Source organism: Fusarium oxysporum, chromosome 7, assembly GCF_000149955.1.
Source record: "Fusarium oxysporum f. sp. lycopersici 4287 chromosome 7, whole genome shotgun sequence".
Taxonomy (NCBI): Eukaryota; Fungi; Ascomycota; class Sordariomycetes; order Hypocreales; family Nectriaceae; genus Fusarium; species Fusarium oxysporum.
Genome location: NC_030992.1, coordinates 1,860,874 through 1,878,265, shown reverse-complemented (window position 1 = coordinate 1,878,265; position 17,392 = coordinate 1,860,874). Strand labels below are relative to the sequence as shown.

Genomic DNA, 17,392 nt, shown 5'->3' with positions numbered 1-17,392 from the left:
GGAAACGTTGGTGAGCTTGTTCATGTCGATAAGGGACAGTGTCTCCGTGATAGTGGTCAGGTTGGGGGCGGAGAAAGACTTTAGCTCGGGGTTGGCGCTCAACTTCAAGCTCTTGGTCACCTCCTGGAGAGCAGGGACCTTGAAGGACTTGGCGCTAGAAATCTGGATCTCGGCAGCAGTCTCGAGCTTGTTCATGGTAATTTCCATAACGTCGTTGCCATTGTCGAAGATCAGGAGCTGGGTAGTAACATTAACAAGGTCGGAGTTGAAAGCGTTCATCTTTCGGTTGTTGTCAATCTGGAAGCTCTCGACACTGGCGACGCTGAGACCGCTAAGATCACTGATGAAAGTGTCGGTGATTCGAATGCTCTTGATCTTAGTAACGCCTTCGGTACCAAAGTTCAGCTCGCCGAGTCGTGGAAGCTTGATGAAGCTAAGCTCGCCCAGGCTCTCAAGAGAAGAGAAGTCGAGGTTGTTGAGAGCCTCAAGGTTGTTGAGCTCGAACGTTCCAGTGATAGAATTAATTGTGGTACTGGAGAGAGAGATGAGGTCTCCAGCGTTCTTGGCCTGAAAGTTGCCCTTGATCTGCTTGGGGCCGTTGATGACAACGGCACCAGCAACAGACTTGTCAATGATGACATCGGCGTCGACAACATCGCAGCTGATGACTTGTGTAGGTTCGGTGATCTTGACGTCCTTGGTACAAGTGGCAGCTAGACAAGGTCGTTGTCAGCAGGATATCCGAGACGGTGTATCTGATTTCACCTACCAGAAACGGCAGAGACACTGAGGGCCGCAATGGCCGAGAGGACCTTAACGGAATGCATTATGGCCTGAATAAACAAACAATTAGATAACGTTGATTATACACGAGTACGTGAAGAAAACTGTGGGTAGGTCCGTCGCGGTGGTCCCTATGAATGTCGGTTCAAAGTAGAACCGCCTCGAAAGAAGTGATGCTGATGAAGAGTGGTGTCGAGCAAGCAACTGCAGTACAATGTCGTGGAGATGTCGATGCTCGATAGCAACGCCCCCTTTGGCAGGAAAGGGGATGTTCAATGGCAACCAACCTGGAAGGAATGCGTGAGGGGGGGGAAGAGGAGATGCGTCAATTCCAATCGTAGGCAAGAAATGACCAAATCGCAAAGTGAATGGAGGAGGAAGAGTGTACACAAAAAGATTATTTGAGGCAGGTGAAGGAAGAAAGAAAACAAGACGGCAAGAAAGACGGGACGGAACGGTCGAAACCAATCAAGGAGCACAAGCCAAGTAAATGCGCGTCTCGGCAAGCACCTCACAATGGATCGAGCCAGTCGACCGAGCGATGAACGTTCGTACGTACCTAATTTGTAAGGGGAAAGGATCCTGTGATTTTGTTGGATGGTGTTGATTCTTCAAATCCTTGAGAGTTTCTCGGCGAACGACTGAGATATATCACGGAACAGTTAAGAATATTCCTAGAACTAGATAAAGTCTGGCAGAGTAGAGCCTGACGAAAACGAGTGGCGTGAAGAGAAAAACTGGACGAGAATATTACCGACAAGGAGAGGAAAGAAGAAGTTCGAAGGAGCGAGAGAAAAAGAGAGGAGGAGACGGGAGGGAGGAGATGAAAGATGGTCGACCGAGATGAGTGCACGGTGGGAATTCGGCGCCGCCTGCATGGAGCATGGGGGAGCTACCAGGGTGGGTTCGAGTTGGATGGCAAAACCTTAGTTCATGGACAAAAGCAGGGCACCGACAGGTCAGTCACTAGTTTCGGGGCCCATTATCCCAGGGGCACTCAGACACTGAAGACCAAAAAGGAACCAGTACCGGCCCAAGACGATGCCAGGGCGAGCTGGACTCCAGACTCCAGTGTGGACTGGACGGGTGCGACGGGTCCATTGACCAGGTGTGAGAAATAGGGATGGACGGCATAGGCACTAATCTCCTGCTAATGGTTCAGAGACATGGGCCCACTGACTTGGTTCTGCCTCATCTATCAGACTATCAGTGCACCGCTCAACACGACGTGAATTATTGACACCGACCACCACTGAATTATCAAGACGCTAGCTAATCCATTGAGTTGAGAGTTTTTTTTTTTTATCTGTCCTAGTTTGAGGCAATGTAGGTTCTTTTTCTGCCTGTATTCCGAGCCAAGACCTTATGCGCTCGCATTCTATACCAACCTCCGGCTTCCAAAAAGTCCAATGGCCGCGTAAGCAGAGCTAGATGCAACAATGATGACAACACTCTCTGCCTTCCATTTTGCTTGGCCAGCAACCAAAACAATCAACATCCCCCGAAGAGGAAATTAGTGGGTACATATCTTCTTCTGCCTCTCTAGGTGGGTATCATACAATATGGATGTGCTCACCACTCTTTGACTTTAACTGCGTTGCATATGCATTAGCGGGCTCTATCAGGCACCGCGGCTCCTGTGGCCACTCCAAGCACATTACTGAATCTGTCCAGCTTTGAATTCACCTATGATTCTACGTAACCTTCCGTCATAGTAGACATGCATTCTTAAGGAGGCACATGCATGTGCACATGGTTCTTATGTTAGACTCACTCCGATATATATATTTATATATATACATAAAGTAGATTGTCCTTGTTATTCCCTGACAATCTCATCACCCAAATTAGCTACAATCTCCAACTTTGTGCCTCTAATTCCATCGCATCGCATGCAGGCGAGATTTGCACCCCAATTTCAGCTACGGGCGTTGTTCAAAGTATCCACTTTACGCATCAACTAGCAGGGGCCCTAAACTCCATGTCTTTAACATGCATCCCGTGTTGATAATGAAATACCTTCCAAACGTGCGATCCCATAGTGTTATTACGTGGCATGACACCCCCTGCAAAGTACTTGCTAACAGATGGAGACATTGCACCGCCTTCCTTGTCAAACTCATCTTGTTCCATTTGTCTCTTTTTGCACATGTCCTCTGATTCATTTATGACTTCACGATCCAGTCTGGGCCTGGATTCTCAATCTTCAATTCCTTTCTTCCACTGAGACGTCATCATTTCTATGAGACAAATCAATCATGATGCCAGTTGGAGGCAAAGGTTACACAGCCGACCTGTCAAGGGCAATAAATATACCTGGCATACGGGTAGTACAGAGTCCAGTCACGAAAGTGGCAATTATTCAACTAAGCGAACACGAGCCTATCTCTGATGAGGTGATTTAAACGAACTCATTGATCGATATTGGGCCCGAGTGATTGAAGAATCAGTTATCGGAATCACCAAGCATAAACACCACTCAAAGTCTCAAATCTTGTTACTGACAATACGATACGACTTTTCTCGGCATCGAAACTTCCGGAGGCTCCAGGGATAACAAGGAAGCCCAATGCTTCTCCCTTTATTTCTATCATCATTCCACTTCACGCACTCGCTTCCCTTTCCTTTTTTATATACCTCCTTAGTATTCGGAGTCTCGGACAACTGATTTGCAACGGGACTGTCACTGTCACCGGGGTCCATATGCTTCTTTTTCCTTTTTAACATGAGTCTCAAGTGATGGGTTAGTCTTGTGTTCGATCCCAGCCGGCCCAGCTCCTTCTTTATCTCAGTGGATTGTCACTCATATGAATGTGCTGGGGCACATGCCGCGGATAGATCCAAGGTTGCGATCTTAAAATGGACTTTCTCTCTCGCACCGCCCTTTAACCGAAATTCGCCCCTGATTTGTTTTCATGCCATGTCACGGTGGCCGGGTTTGTTATCTTTCAGTTTCACGGACTCGAGATGTCCATTGAGGATGATCATGATGATTATCATCATCCAGGTGATCAAAATGGGACACCAGAGCATGTTGGGCATGTCCATCTTCCGTGTATCTCAGACAATGGCTTTTCAGGGTTCTTTGGCCTCGTTGAAAAGCCCAGCCTCGAAGGTCTTTCCGAACCAGACAGCCATCAGACTGTGAGGAAGAAAAAAACTGTTATCAGCTGAGGGCCCACGGCTATGAATGGCACTACACACGTCTGGACACTAATTTAGATCAGATATGACTGGATTTCTTCCCGTTGGCTACTTGGTTGAAACTTCCGCTGTCCAAGAGGCCAGGATGGACGCCTCCATTCCATTGAGGCGTGTAAATCGAAGTTATCCGCCGCCTCTTGACGCGTTACACTCCACACTCAGACAGCCAAGCCTGCAGCTTGTGTGGGATCGGCTCCGTCACTAACCAAGCATCTTCCCACTTCCCGCTTCAATATCTGCCAAGATACCTTGCAGAGTCTCGACGATTTGCGAAGTGGTTGCACAAGACTTTCATTTATGGGGCCTCACTCGAGGTTAAATTCCCTTTGACTATCACATTGGCCCATTTAGCTCTCGCGATCTGCGAGCTAACGTCGAGTTTGTTGTTCGTCAGACACGTATCCATGCGTCTTGTCTGATACATTATACCCATCCTCACTACGAGTGTTTTTCTTTGTTTTTTTGCAACCTTCACGATGTACCAAGATGCCAGGATGCATCGAGGCCCGCTTCAGTCTCGGCAGCGGCGCCTTTGGTCGATTCGTGGCGCAACCGTCTTCGCGCCGTTATAAGGGTGAATCCACAAAGCAGGGCCTCCCCTGGAGCCGATCGCCGATGGCGAATCATGTTCTTTGTGCAAGCTAAGCCAATTATGTTTGCTGTCGTGATCCTTTAACACCAATAAGAGAGATGCTCTCTAAACGAGAAGGCCTCACCAAACCATTGCAATATGAGAAACCCATTATGTATTATTAGACGCGTACGTCGGACTTTATTCACCGGATCCAGACAGACCATGAGGACAGCTATGTAGTAAATCTGTGCATTGAATCTGTAGTGTGACATCACCACTCGCAGTAGTAACCGCGGAAGTGTATCCGATCAACACAATGTGGGATCTTTGTCTGAGAGACACAATGACAACAAACACACACCGACCCAGCAACCGAAGTTTATTCCATTGTGCTAATATCGGTCTCCTCGACTCGCCACATGTACCACATGAAGAGACTTCGATATGGTGAGAACCTAGTCGACAGCTCAGTCATATCCTGCTCCGACATGTACTTCCATTTACCACCGCCTTTGGCCTTGAGCTTGGCAATATCACGCCCCACGAATGCAGCCATACCTCTCTGAACGCCTAGATCACCGAGTGAAAAGACGTCCATTCGTTTGAGCCCGAAGCATGCAAACATCTCAACGGACCACTTCCCAAGGCCTCTCACGGCAATCAGCTTTTCCATGACCTCCGCATCCGAAGCATCATGGAGCATCTGAGCACTAAGTTCTCCACTGACAAACTTTTCTGCGAGACCTTTGATGTACTCAGCTTTGCGTTGCGATAGGCCTGCTGTACGGAGCTCGTCGATCGACTTGGCAGCCACTTGAGAGGGATGAGGGAATCGGATTCCTGGTTGCTCCTCGAACAATGTGAGAAACTTGGCCTTTATAGACTTGGCTGCAGCTCCTGATACCTGCTGGCTAATGATGCCACTGGAGAGGTTCTCAAATGGGTCTATCTTCTCTGCCAGTCCCTCTGGTGAGAATACTCTGCAGTGGTGGCTCTCCACTAAGGGTTTCATGCGAGGATCAACTTTGACCAGATAGTCGCATGCCTCTTTGAGGATATTCTCTGTTGTCGTCTTCGCCTGCGGTGCCTTACTGGGCGATAAATTATCAATGTCCCGTGAGGTAACAAGACGTGACGTCTCTGGTGAGAGGAGCGTTGCGTTTGTCAGTCTGGGGTTTGCAAGTCGTGTAACGGCCGCAGTACGAGGCTTCTTGGTGATGCTAGTCGGCTCAGCAAAGAGCCCAGCAGCAGCAGGCGTTGGTGTCTTTGGTGGCGGAACAGCTGGTGTTGCAGGCTCGCCTTGTGCTCGCTTCCTCGGGGGTGGTGTTGAAGGTGCCTCGGGCTCGTCCTGAACGGCAGCTGCTTTACGCTTCCGACCTGTAGCCTTCGATGTTGGCTTCTCCGATGACTCTGTCCTGGAAGCAGGCCGAGCGCTGATGCGTGAGGATCGCCTTGTGGTGACCATGATGTGCGTCGGACTGAGTCCTGTCTTTGTTCCGAGTATTTGTGAATATGATATGAATTGCTGTAAGGCCAGGGAGGGATGACGTCGTAAGAGCAAAGTGGGCATAACACAATCCGGTTCACGGTAAATACACCGCTACTTACAAGTAGCCTTTGGCGTAGCAGAGCCTTTCTTCTTGAATTTGGCAAGTATTCCTGTTGGCGAAAGTGTCAGTCTTTTGCTTATTCACGTTTATGAGCCTTCGGGATATGCGCCCTGTTTATGCCATTGGTCGATCTCTTAGCGTATTTAGAACCAATAACGTCACAGGTTGAATACCTTACCTTCCATTACCTGTCAATTAAGACAACGGACTGACCATTATGGAATTGTAACCTATATATCTATCGCCCCTCTTTTTTGAATGTCTTGATGTGTAGTGCCAACCTACCTTTCTGATCAGACATCTATCATTTCTTAGCACGAGTTTGTATCTGCCCAGTGAGTCCATCGATGCTACGGTTATATTTCGTCACTCTAAAGACCAAATAGAGGCGTAACATTGTTTATGAAAAGCATGTGCGAGGTGATAAGAAGTCTCCCTCGCTTGTAGCACGGTCTCACGTACTACCTACACAGAATATGATTCCTCCCAAAGGTCAACAGAAGAAGAAGAAGAAGAAGAAGAAGAAGACTATATCTTCAAAAAGACCCATAGCCACGACTTCAATTTTGTTTGTTTGTTTGTTTGTTTGTATATTTTTCGTCTGGGTGGCTGTAACGAAGCCAGATCTCCTACTGGAGCAAAAGACGTGCTGAGCTAGCTAGGTACAGGGAAACCCCGCTTCCTTCACCATCCAGCATACCAATGGCACAAAAGGTGCTGTATTTCTCAAGCCCGTCACCCGTCAGCGGGTTCGGGGGCAATCTACTGTCGAGCTTTTTCCACCGACCAGAATTCTCTCACGCATCACTACATCTGCTGACGCAGTCCACAATCTCCAGTAACCAAGTTGTAGCTCGTAGTCGACTGTCGTGGCGGCAGGGAAAAACCTTGGGAAGGAATCAGAGGCCGGCGGTGCGGCTTGCCTTCAAAGGGGAAAAACCCATCGCAATCGGCGTCGTTGATCGGGAGGATGTCGCTACCGATGCCACGGGCACCGTCCTCCGATATCTAAGGCGTTCTGGTTCTGAGGTGCCGCCATTAGATCCGACAAAGGTGTTGTCAGAGAAGGTGAACTCTCCAAAATTCCTTCTCTGAAAACTGCTGTTAGGGAGCCGATGGCGTCCCCGCAGTATTGTGTGGCCGAGTAGCCCGTAGAAAATCCCGCTCCTAACAGTGCACTAACAGTGCGTGCCAAGAAAGAATTTTTACAGGGGAGAGTTCAGCCACGACTTCAATTGCTTCGTCGGAGCACTCTCTAGGGTAGGTATATATCCGTCGCTGGCGGCACCCGTTTCGATAGGGGCTATCTGCCGCTGAAACCACTGAAGAATGGAGCTTACAGCGGGTCAGTGGAGTGCCTGGAAGCTCTGGAACGCTCCAGGGACCCTGTCCCGGCCACAACCCGGACTGTCGTGTCGAGCCAACGAAAGTCAAAGTGCTGATCCGAGCTATCGCAACGTGGATTAATGTCATGTCAATAGTGCTTTTTGTTTTATTTTTCTTACCTGGATTCTTACAACCGGTGCCTGTCGACTTCACCAATTCATAATAGAGAACCATCACACACTCGTTTTCGGTCTTACCATTTATTCTTGCTCAATGCGAATATTATCTATTTTTGAGCCACTTTGGAAACGCTAGGCCCCTTACGCGACAGCAATAACCTCAAAGTGGCCAGCAAAACCCCTGTACAAAGGCGTATCAGGGTATAGTCTGCCCAAGCACGAAATTACGCGGGAGCCGCCGTCGACAACACCGTAGAACTCTGCGGTACAGAACAGGATCAAAGAGTTGATAGACGGAGCCGTTGCAACAGGGGGAATCGAAAGAACAGCGAACCTTGGAAGATCTCACGTGGTTGCTGACGAAAAAACGTGAGCACAGCTGTAACGACAGCGCCAGTTATCGCCTCTGCGATAGATTATCCTATCCCAAGAATAGAGCGAGAGGACGACTTGCTGAAGCATTCACCATGCTTCTCCCTGGTGGTGGACTTAACTGGAAGGCCGCAAAGGCCCAAATGCCTCCAAGCAGAGTATTGCGAAGCAATTTGACACGATCACGATTGCTTCTCCTAATAGGCGTTACTGGCATTGTGATGCTGCTGTACCGTACTTTTCGAGCACCACCGCCGGGACCACAAAAGTCTGTACCGCCAACTCGATTCGAGTAGAGAAACTCGACTAACATGGAAACAGTGTTCGTTGCTGGGGCCCAAACAAGTCGCCCATGGAAATGACACCGAACGAGCATGCTCTATGGAATGCCCACATGCAGACACCAGTCCTCTTCAACCATCATAAACCACTAAAAGTCGAATCTCCTTCGATCCAGCACATCGACTTGAACCCGATCACCTCGAGCCCACAGGCCCTCATCCGAAACGAACGAGTATTGATCTTAACACCTCTGAAGGACGCTGCTCCTTTCCTCAAGAACTACTTCAAACTCATCGCAGAGCTCACTTATCCGCACCGTCTGATCGATCTCGCCTTCTTAATATCTGACTCGAAAGACGATACACTTGCTGTCCTTGCTTCCGAGCTTGACCACCTACAAAAGCGGAAGGATGAGGTGCCATTTAACAGTATTACTGTTGTCGAAAAGAACTTCCATTTCCACCTCAGCCAGGATGCAGAACAGAGACATGGATTTGAGGTACAAGCGCCACGTCGCAAAGCTATGGCCAAGGCAAGAAACTACCTCTTGGCTACAGCTCTGAAGCCAGAGCACTCATGGGTGTACTGGCGTGACGTTGATATTGAACAAGCGCCAAGACGGATAATCGAAGATTTTGTTGCGCACGATAGAGATATTCTCGTGCCCAGTAAGTCCCTTGAAGCAGATTCTGAGACATCATGGCACTGACACATCCGAGACATTTGGTTCCACAGGTTCGAGAAGGGTGTTGATATCGAAGGTCGATGTAAGTTCCTCAAGTCTCGCTATGACCTGAGAGTTACTAATTTGCAATCGCAGTCGACTACAACTCATGGATCGAGTCCGATAAGGGCCGAAAGCTCGCCAATAGCCTGCCGAAGGACACAGTCATTGTCGAAGGCTACAAGGAATTCGACACTGGACGCGAATACATGTGCAAGATGGGAGATTGGCGCGAAAACAAAGATGTTGAGGTTCAACTGGATGGTATTGGTGGTGTCAACATTCTTGTCAAGGCAGACGTTCATCGCTCAGGTTCGTGGTCACAGAATATCAAGTTCCATAACGTCGCAGTTAACATCATCTTTAGGCATCAACTTTCCAGCGTATGCTTTTGAAAACCAGGCTGAGACCGAAGGCTTTGCCAAGATGGCCAAGCGTGCCGGTTATCAGGTCATTGGTCTCCCGAACTACATCGTATGGCATTACGATACACAAGAGAAGGGCGGTAACTTATGATGAGAGCCGCAATTTTGAAGAGAAAGTGGACTTGATCTTTGACCTAACTTATGTACCTGACGACTCTCGACCACCTCACTCCATACACGCAGACTCATGACGTTACGCCGTTAACGTTTCCAACATTTTTCCAGACCAGTCGGTCGATGTTCACCTTCAAGCTAAGCTTGGAAATGAGCAACAAAACATTATCCTTCAGCGAGTAACTATTTCGTTCGATTCGACTCGATCTGTCGTGTATTTAATACGGTCAATGTGGGCGCTAGGGGTATCTTTTGGAGGAAGGGGCTAAAAGCGAAGCAGATGCTTTCTGTAATATTTGGGAACTGGTTTCTTATTATCAGTCAGGAAACGCGCTGTGCCATGAAGACTCAGCAGTAATGTGTGTTAGGGAGAGGGAGCTTTATATGGAGGGAGCTGACGGAGTATGGAGCCAGATGTAATATAGGTAGTATGAGTCGCTTTCTGGAGTTGAGGATACACTGATGATAATCATCAGTATAATTAGCCAATGGATTTCCCATCGACTATGCTTGAACATGAGCCGACGAACTTAACTAGTATTCCTGCAATTCCAGCTTGTCAAGCAGTGGAGAGGTGGAAAAGTGAATACTATTTTATGAAAGAACAACTCAAGCATGAACATACTGAAAGAACCATGCTATTACACCCATTTCATATCTCACTTGCGAATGGCCTCATATTTGGTCGGAGTGACATGGGTAGTTCAGATCGGCCATTTGAATATTGCGTCACATGAGACGGGTGCACCTGAGCGATCCTGCAAATATAGCAGACAGCCCCACAATATGCAATTAAGAGGAAATGGCGGGCAAGGTCGAGGTGCCGTCATCACACAGGCAACGATAAGAGTCCCGCAGGCTACCTTCAACTTTACACTACCTAGGACGACGACGCTGACGACAACGAACATCACAACTTACAGGGCATATCGCGCTTCTTATTCATATATACTAGAAGCTTCCGATATCCTGTGTAGCCCCGGTGGTCATTATTCTCCTGAAGCCTGACCCCACTACCCGACACTGAGTCGAGGCTCATTACGCCATTTTCTGCTCCGACACTGCACGACGAGATCGCTCATCAAGAGGAACAGGACTCGCGCTCCCTTTTCCTCATCAAACTTATATTTATCCCCAATCTTCACCGATCAGAAACTGTAAACATGTGGGGTTGGTTCGGTGGCGCCGCGGCCCAAAAACGCAAGGACACGCCCAAGAATGCGATCCTCGGGCTGCGAGCGCAGCTTGACATGCTGCAGAAGCGCGAGAGGCATCTCCAGACCCAGATCGACGAGCAGGATGCTACCGCACGCAAGAACGTGAGCACCAACAAGAACGGTACATGGTCATCTCAATGAGATTCGTAATGCGGGGCAGAGATGCTGATCTATATGATAGCGGCCAAAGCGGCCTTGAGGCGCAAGAAGACACACGAGCACGCGCTCGAGCAAACCGTCGCACAGATCGGTACACTAGAGCAGCAAATCAACTCGATCGAGTCCGCCAATATCAACAAGGAGACTCTGGCAGCCATGAGCAACGCCAACGCGGCCATGAAGCAGATCTATGGAGGTCTTACGGTGGACAAGGTTGATGCGACAATGTACGTTCATGCCACGCTTATTTATGCCAGTTTGTATGAGATGTGTCCTTGGCTAACCTGAAGTTATAGGGACGAACTGCGTGAGCATAATGCAATGAGCGACGAGATTGTCAACGCAATCACCTCGAACTCATTAGGCGAGCCGATCGACGAGGATGAGTTGGAGAACGAATTGGATGAGCTACAACAGGAGCAGCTCGACGAACAGATGCTGAAGACAGGCACCGTCCCTGTGTCAGATGCTGTGCATAAGCTACCCACGCCGGCTAGGGAAGAGCGTATGTGCCCTTGCTCAAAATTCTTTTTTGTGTAAATACTAACATCATACAGCCGTGTCAAGCAAGAAGCAGGCAGTTGAGGAAGATGACGAGGAAGCCGAACTTCGGAAGTTGCAGGCTGAAATGGCCATGTGAGATTGTTAATAGAGGAATTTGATGTTTGCATAGCATTTAGTTGGTAGGGACTGAGGGCGAAGCTACATTATATGTGGCGTTTTCATCTACCACAGACAAGAGACGGCTTTGTGGTATTCGGAGCTTCCTGTGCCCTGGCGGATTTGTGGTTCTATTGTGGGTGTTATTGTCGGCGTCGGCGTCCAAGGTTGTTGTTGATCTTTATCGTTTACGAAACTCTTTCCATCTTTCGCCTGGCAATCCGGCTTGAGCATCGTGACCGCACAGAGGTGTTTCTGATGACGGTACGCCTGGCAAGGATGCACTTGATAAGAGACCTGTGTGATGGTTGACGAGCCTTGAAATAGGAGAGAATCTAGATCTTCAATGCGAATATATCCCGTAAAGCTGACCAAATCTGTTATTGAGATAATGAATTGCCGGTGATGAGAACACCCAGCTTGAACGATGAGTCGGGTGTTGTTCCTGAAAGAGGAAGCAAATGGACATGAATGCGGACATGACATCAATAGATCTATGACATGGTATCATAATAGGTGGTAGTGCTTATATCGTTTGGCTATGAGGATATGAAGAAGGCCAAGACATTGTGGGTCACATCGCTATTTGATTGATTCATAGACGCCCGTTCGAACCGGACTGAAACAAGGATAAGGTCTCTTGGTCAGCCCCAATATTGTCTTTAGGATCTCGCAACGAACCGAGAGGTCTAAGTACAGTCAAGACGAAGTAACGCTGAGTTCTTTCAGCTGGGCTGAAGATGACCGTTTCAGAGGAACTCTAAGAGGATAAGTCCACGATGACCAGCCAACTGACTTCGAAACCAGCCAAGGCGTAAAAAGTGCAGTCATCACATCTACAATATCAAGCTTAATAAAGGTCGCCGATCTGCAGTAGGAGTAGGGTGGCCTATACTAGGCCCCAACTGAGGCTATACGAACACCGTAATTGGACGGAGACGCTTTCACGTGATCAGTCATCATGTTTCCAGTTGGCTGGTTGGCTGTCAGTTGCTGACGCCCAAAAGGGCCCTCCCGCGTCTAACGGCGCTACAAGAAGCCTCAGCCAGTCATAGCTCGAACTCTAACCGCCAAACAAAACGTACACCATCCGTCGAGTTTCGGATCGTCTGATGTACGGGCTGTAAGTATTTCGCCTCTGCATTGCACGCGCGCAAAAATAGCACGCACTTGCAGCAGGATATCTCGGATCCAGCCTCTTCCACTATGACGCAGAGAGCAATGGAGGGCCCGCTCTGGCGGCTCCATAGCCCTCGAGAGGCCTTGGAGCTGAAGAGGAGGCTTGCAGATGCAGGACTTACAACGCCCAGCAAGCGCCGGCCTTCATGTCATGATCAGCTTGCGTGATGTAGCGGGAGACGGCGGCTGCTGAGAATGTGTATGCTGCATATGCACAGTCAAGTCCAGCTCAGTCTTGTCTTCATATGTCCCCTTGTTTCCTAACTCATCCATCCGTTGTGACTGTGTTTCGCATTTCCTCTTCTCTTTTTCCTCTGTCGTATCCTCTGTGACCGCTTGTACAAATTCTCACTAACTAATTTCTCCTTTATTTCCTTTTCCCTTTGTTCTTTTGTCACGACTGCTCATGAATCCACTTCGTTGAGATGCTGGCCATCTCCTTTAATAGGATACCCTTCTCTTTAGGTGAGTTCATCAGCCCAACATGCCCTGCCTCAAGCTCGAGCTGATTTTCGTTATTAGATGTTTCGTTGTAGAATGGCCAGTTGGCCATTTTCCTTCGTGCCGGCATGGTTGATCTTTTGTGTAACTGTCGTACTGGCGACCAATATCTCCAACGAATTCTCGAGCTTCATCCCCAGCTGTGCCGGAGAATGCTTCGCCTCTTTCCTTAACGTCAATTATGCTCAGGGTGTTTGCACCGGAAAACCTCTGCTGGATTGTCTGTGTTCTCGAAGGGGCGCCTCGGGATTCACTCTTGGTGAGGGTGCAATGCAATGCATCTCTGCTGAACGATCCATTGGATACTGCTCCATAGTCGAAGCCAGTGGTATGTACTACGAACCACAGAATACACGAAGAGTGTGTTGCTTACACAGAAGCAGATAGAGTCATCGAGAATGCATATGATATATGCAACGGGAGACCTGGTGCGGTCCATCCTACTTATCTCACTATCACAGCAACATTAGTTTTGGCTCCTTCGGGAGGAGTTGTGACTTTTCCCTCAGTGACCACCAAGACTACTTCACGGCCGGATACATCAAGCACTATTCGTACATTGCCAACAACATTGGTTATTGATACATCCTCGCCCCCTGTTATTCCAAGACCATCGACGAAACCAATTAGCTCCACAACACGATCGACGGCCAGAGAACAATCTACGACTGATTCGTCAGATGATTCAGATATAATCTCGATCACGGAGCCTCCGTTCACTAAGCCCACTACTTTTGAGACTTCTACATATACCTCAACTTCGAGTTCAGAGTCCGAGACCACCACGGACGTACAGGGTGGTGCCGGTGAGGCAAGCAAAGACGAGGACAGTGATGATTCAGACAAACTCTCCACTGAACAGGTCGCTGGTATCTCAGTCGGCGTCCTTGCCGCAGTGGGAGTTGCGGTTGGAGCTATTGTATTGGCAAGATACTATCGACGAAGAAAGTATCCTCAGATAAAGACTGGCTTTCTCCCTATGAGGGACACCTGGGGTTATAAGCCAGATCGATCTGACAACGGTGGACATAATTCGTGGATGGTTCACCAACTGCGACCTGATTTGGATCCTACAAATCACCCACCACCGCCGCCTACTTCTAACCGTAGGAGTGTTAAGCCTGAAACCATTGGTGTAGCATTATCACCTCCCTCGAGCCGCAACACGGCGGTGCATACATCTCCACTGAGGCGATTATCAAAGCTGCTCCCTGCGAAACCGACCCTACCAGATCTATCTGTCGGAGACACCAACGACAAGCCCTTGCCTCTTCTCCACGCGGAGCAAGCTGACGGTAGACGCCAAGATGCTGGACATTCATCTCGAGATGAGAGTTCTTCAATACCACCACCAACACTTGCTGCTGCTGCCTGGACAGGAAGATCTAAGCCGACACCACCCGCACCGCTGAAGCTACAGATACCACAAGCCGAGAAACCGACCGGACCAGCTGTACGGGTGAGCAACCGTGAGAGTAACGTGACGGAGTTTGAAGAAGACCGTACCTCAATATCCCCGAACGCCAACACTCAAGTCTGGAGACCACCAACAACGCCTCTTTCGGCAACAACCTACTATGTCGCCGACCAATACGGTAATTGGGTTCTGGGAAACCCAAAGCGTGCCTCAGTGATTGCTCGAGGCTCGCAGGATTCCAAGGTTTCTCAAGAGGGAGCACCAAGACCACCTAACAATGATAACGCCCCCCTCGGCAGTGCAGAACGAAGCGACACCAGATCGCTTGCTCCTCCAGCCGAGATTATTCCTGGTGGTGCACCGTCCAGACCTGGTGGACCTCGTCCGCAGTATCCCTCTCCCTTCTTCTCTTCCCAGTCTCATCCAAGACGCAGCGCTTCCAATCGTCGTTCCATGACAAGACCCCTGACTCGACCACGCGAAGACTCTAGCAGTAGTAGCGCCACCATCATCACCACCTCAACCGAGTCCTCCTCAAGCATTCCGTCTGTGGCACCAGAACAGCAAGTCAGCCTCTCTCCTGTTGTCGAATCTCCCCAGTCAGTCCGAGCTCGTCAGCAGCAGCCTCAGATCCCCCCACGAGACCCTCGACGTGCCAGCCAGGTGGGCAACCCTGGTGTCAGCGTCAATCCGCGAGCTGCCCCTCCTACGCGACAGGTAGTTTACAGCCCTCCTGGGCAGCCAAGCCCGACCTTGGGTCTGATGCAGCCTCCTAGTGCATACTACGCGGCACTACAGTCAAAGGCGCAGTTGAATGCGCAACCACAACAGAAACCTCAATCAGCTGTTCAGAGCATGCAACCCGCCGATAACACAGGTACACAGGCAGCTTCATCGACAATGCGCATTGTGGAGCCTTCTCCGGAGCCAGATGAGACCACAGAACCCGCGAATGTCAAAGAAGATCAGATCCGGGCGTCCCCCTTCTACTTTGACCCACCATATCCTCAACCTCTTCATTCTCGCCAAACCCCTCAGCATCGCCGTTCTGCATCAGGGCCTCAGGCTCAGCAGTATCAGCCATATCAGAGGCCTCCCTCGTTTCAACCTTCCCCTCGTCAACAACAGGCAGCCTGGCAACCCGTCCAGAGACTGCATTCACACAATCACCAGCAACAACGCCACAACCATCATCATCAGCAGCAGCAGCAGCAACAAAACCCTTGGCAGCCTACACAGCGTATACCCGCAACATATCCGCCATTCCAGCAACAGCAGCCTCTGCAGTCCTATCAGCGCACATTTCCGCATCAGCAGCCCTACCAACAACCACAGATGTACCCTTCTTTCCAGCCTCGGCCAGGCCAGCAAAATTACCCTCGTAGTACAGGAGGTTACCAGTCATTTCAACCCTATCCTGCCGCACAGCAGACTCAAATACACCCTTCTCAATATCAGAGTTACCGCCCCCCCCAATCAATGAACCCCTCCCTTGTTCACTCTGATAGCCAAGATTCACTCCTGGCTAAGCGTGTCGGTTTGGATCGCGCCGCTGGTATGACTATCGGTACAGACAAAACTGGCGCTTCAAAGTGGAATCGTGATATTCAAAACAAGACACCACCAAACCTTCCTTTGTCGCCGCATTGGCAGCCGACATTAACCCCTACACGGCGAGGAGATGACCTGGTCTTGAACGTACAATAAAATGGAGATATAGAGATTTCGGCGACACATGCACCATCGTTCTTTTGTTTCGTGGATTAGATCACATATCAATTTTGTATAATAGCCAAGCACTTGGAAGCTATAATGAGCATTAGCAACAGTCATAGATGGAAGAAAAATGCATTAGGACCGCACACGAATTTAGGGTGGAAATTATCGCATGCACCTATACTACACCACCTAGACATTCATTCTAATTCTATAGGTCACTCCCTCGCAATAATGCTCTTCGTGCCCTTTAAGTGTGGTCTTTTTGTGAAGTGCTAGGTCCAGCTTGGGCCTCGTCCTTGTTCTCCTCCTTGATTGTTTGACCCATAACACATTCCCTCTCGACATAATGTCGAGGTTGCTGGGATGACTCGCTCGGCGTACCCACTGGATCAAGCATGTCCAGTTCCAAGTCATGAAATGTCTGTTCGCTGCTTTGGTTGCTGTGACGGAGACGGCCTCCATGCTTTCTTAAGCTCCCTCGTCTGAAGAATCCAGATGCATTCTGTCGCATGTTATCAATATGGTTCTCGAGTGCAACATCTAGAGCATCTAGGCCTTGATCCAACGTATCACGATTGAGATGAACACCCGCATCTATGAGCTTATTTCTACGTCGAATGTCTTGCCACCTTGTCAGGTTACCCATTTCCAATACGTTCATTCGGCGGCTTTTGCCCATCGGGTTTCCTATCATTGTGGGCCGCCAGGCATAATCCTCTTCCATCAATGCACGCAAGTCATTGGGCATGGAAGCCCGACGTTTCGAAGACCGTCGACGGGCTTGGGTAATTCTCTCCATCTCTTCCGATTTTGAACGAGGTATGATGAGCACATTCTTGAACCGAATGAGAACAAGCAACAAGAGGACAGTTAACAAGAAGAGTATCGCAGCTACGACGCTCGTGGCAACTTGTTGGCCAAGCTTCCGCGTTACATGACCACCCAGC

At 49.3% G+C, this 17,392-nt stretch overlaps 6 protein-coding genes across 7 annotated transcripts in view; 3 read left to right on the top strand and 3 right to left on the bottom strand.

Annotated features, from left to right (window-relative positions):
* The window catches only part of FOXG_19035 (uncharacterized protein), a gene marked incomplete at both ends in the record, with an annotated part of 1,350 nt that extends 523 nt beyond the window's left edge, over positions 1–827 (bottom strand). The window contains 2 exons of the mRNA XM_018399208.1: positions 7–713; positions 770–827. Of these exons, the coding sequence (XP_018240487.1) occupies positions 7–713; positions 770–827 (765 nt within the window). The remainder of the gene's footprint in view (positions 1–6; positions 714–769) is intronic.
* A 3,873-nt stretch (positions 828–4,700) lies between these two features.
* FOXG_05318 (DNA-3-methyladenine glycosylase II) lies at positions 4,701–6,311 on the bottom strand. Its single transcript, XM_018383529.1, has one exon. It carries the CDS (start codon positions 6,129–6,131, stop codon positions 4,941–4,943), a length of 1,191 nt encoding a protein of 396 aa, XP_018240486.1. The 5' UTR covers positions 6,132–6,311; the 3' UTR covers positions 4,701–4,940.
* Positions 6,312–7,491: 1,180 nt separating this feature from the next.
* FOXG_05317 (mannan polymerase II complex ANP1 subunit) lies at positions 7,492–10,320 on the top strand. Of its 2 annotated transcripts, XM_018383527.1 has the most exons (5): positions 7,492–8,316; positions 8,370–8,998; positions 9,050–9,097; positions 9,151–9,366; positions 9,422–10,320. In XM_018383527.1, exons 1-5 carry the CDS (start codon positions 8,144–8,146, stop codon positions 9,568–9,570), a joined length of 1,215 nt encoding a protein of 404 aa, XP_018240484.1. In that variant the 5' UTR covers positions 7,492–8,143; the 3' UTR covers positions 9,571–10,320. The 2 variants fall into 2 exon arrangements, with proteins under 2 accessions (XP_018240484.1, XP_018240485.1); XM_018383528.1 differs by having other exon boundaries at positions 8,370–9,097; positions 9,422–10,228.
* Positions 10,321–10,398: 78 nt separating this feature from the next.
* FOXG_05316 (vacuolar-sorting protein SNF7) lies at positions 10,399–12,134 on the top strand. The gene is made up of 4 exons (XM_018383526.1): positions 10,399–10,931; positions 10,992–11,196; positions 11,266–11,474; positions 11,527–12,134. Exons 1-4 carry the CDS (start codon positions 10,757–10,759, stop codon positions 11,607–11,609), a joined length of 672 nt encoding a protein of 223 aa, XP_018240483.1. The 5' UTR covers positions 10,399–10,756; the 3' UTR covers positions 11,610–12,134.
* A 564-nt stretch (positions 12,135–12,698) lies between these two features.
* Positions 12,699–16,702, top strand: FOXG_19034 (uncharacterized protein). The gene is made up of 3 exons (XM_018399207.1): positions 12,699–13,273; positions 13,331–13,637; positions 13,693–16,702. Exons 2-3 carry the CDS (start codon positions 13,331–13,333, stop codon positions 16,431–16,433), a joined length of 3,048 nt encoding a protein of 1,015 aa, XP_018240482.1. The 5' UTR covers positions 12,699–13,273; the 3' UTR covers positions 16,434–16,702.
* The window catches only part of FOXG_05314 (uncharacterized protein), a gene marked incomplete at both ends in the record, with an annotated part of 2,439 nt that continues 1,739 nt past the window's right edge, over positions 16,693–17,392 (bottom strand). Inside the window, one exon of the mRNA XM_018383525.1 lies at positions 16,693–17,280. Coding sequence (XP_018240481.1) covers positions 16,693–17,280 — 588 coding nt within the window. The remainder of the gene's footprint in view (positions 17,281–17,392) is intronic.

Coding starts and splice junctions, on each gene's coding strand:
- FOXG_05318 (XM_018383529.1), bottom strand. CDS start 6,131: ATGCCCACTTTGCTCTTACGACGTCATCCCTCCCTGGCCTTACAGCAA.
- FOXG_05317 (XM_018383527.1), top strand. CDS start 8,144: ATGCTTCTCCCTGGTGGTGGACTTAACTGGAAGGCCGCAAAGGCCCAA. Junction 8,317..8,369: donor CCACCGCCGGGACCACAAAA/GTCTGTACCGCC, acceptor ACATGGAAACAG/TGTTCGTTGCTGGGGCCCAA. Junction 8,999..9,049: donor TAGAGATATTCTCGTGCCCA/GTAAGTCCCTTG, acceptor GACACATCCGAG/ACATTTGGTTCCACAGGTTC.
- FOXG_05316 (XM_018383526.1), top strand. CDS start 10,757: ATGTGGGGTTGGTTCGGTGGCGCCGCGGCCCAAAAACGCAAGGACACG. Junction 10,932..10,991: donor CGTGAGCACCAACAAGAACG/GTACATGGTCAT, acceptor TCTATATGATAG/CGGCCAAAGCGGCCTTGAGG. Junction 11,475..11,526: donor CACGCCGGCTAGGGAAGAGC/GTATGTGCCCTT, acceptor AACATCATACAG/CCGTGTCAAGCAAGAAGCAG.
- FOXG_19034 (XM_018399207.1), top strand. CDS start 13,331: ATGTTTCGTTGTAGAATGGCCAGTTGGCCATTTTCCTTCGTGCCGGCA. Junction 13,638..13,692: donor CTCCATAGTCGAAGCCAGTG/GTATGTACTACG, acceptor ACACAGAAGCAG/ATAGAGTCATCGAGAATGCA.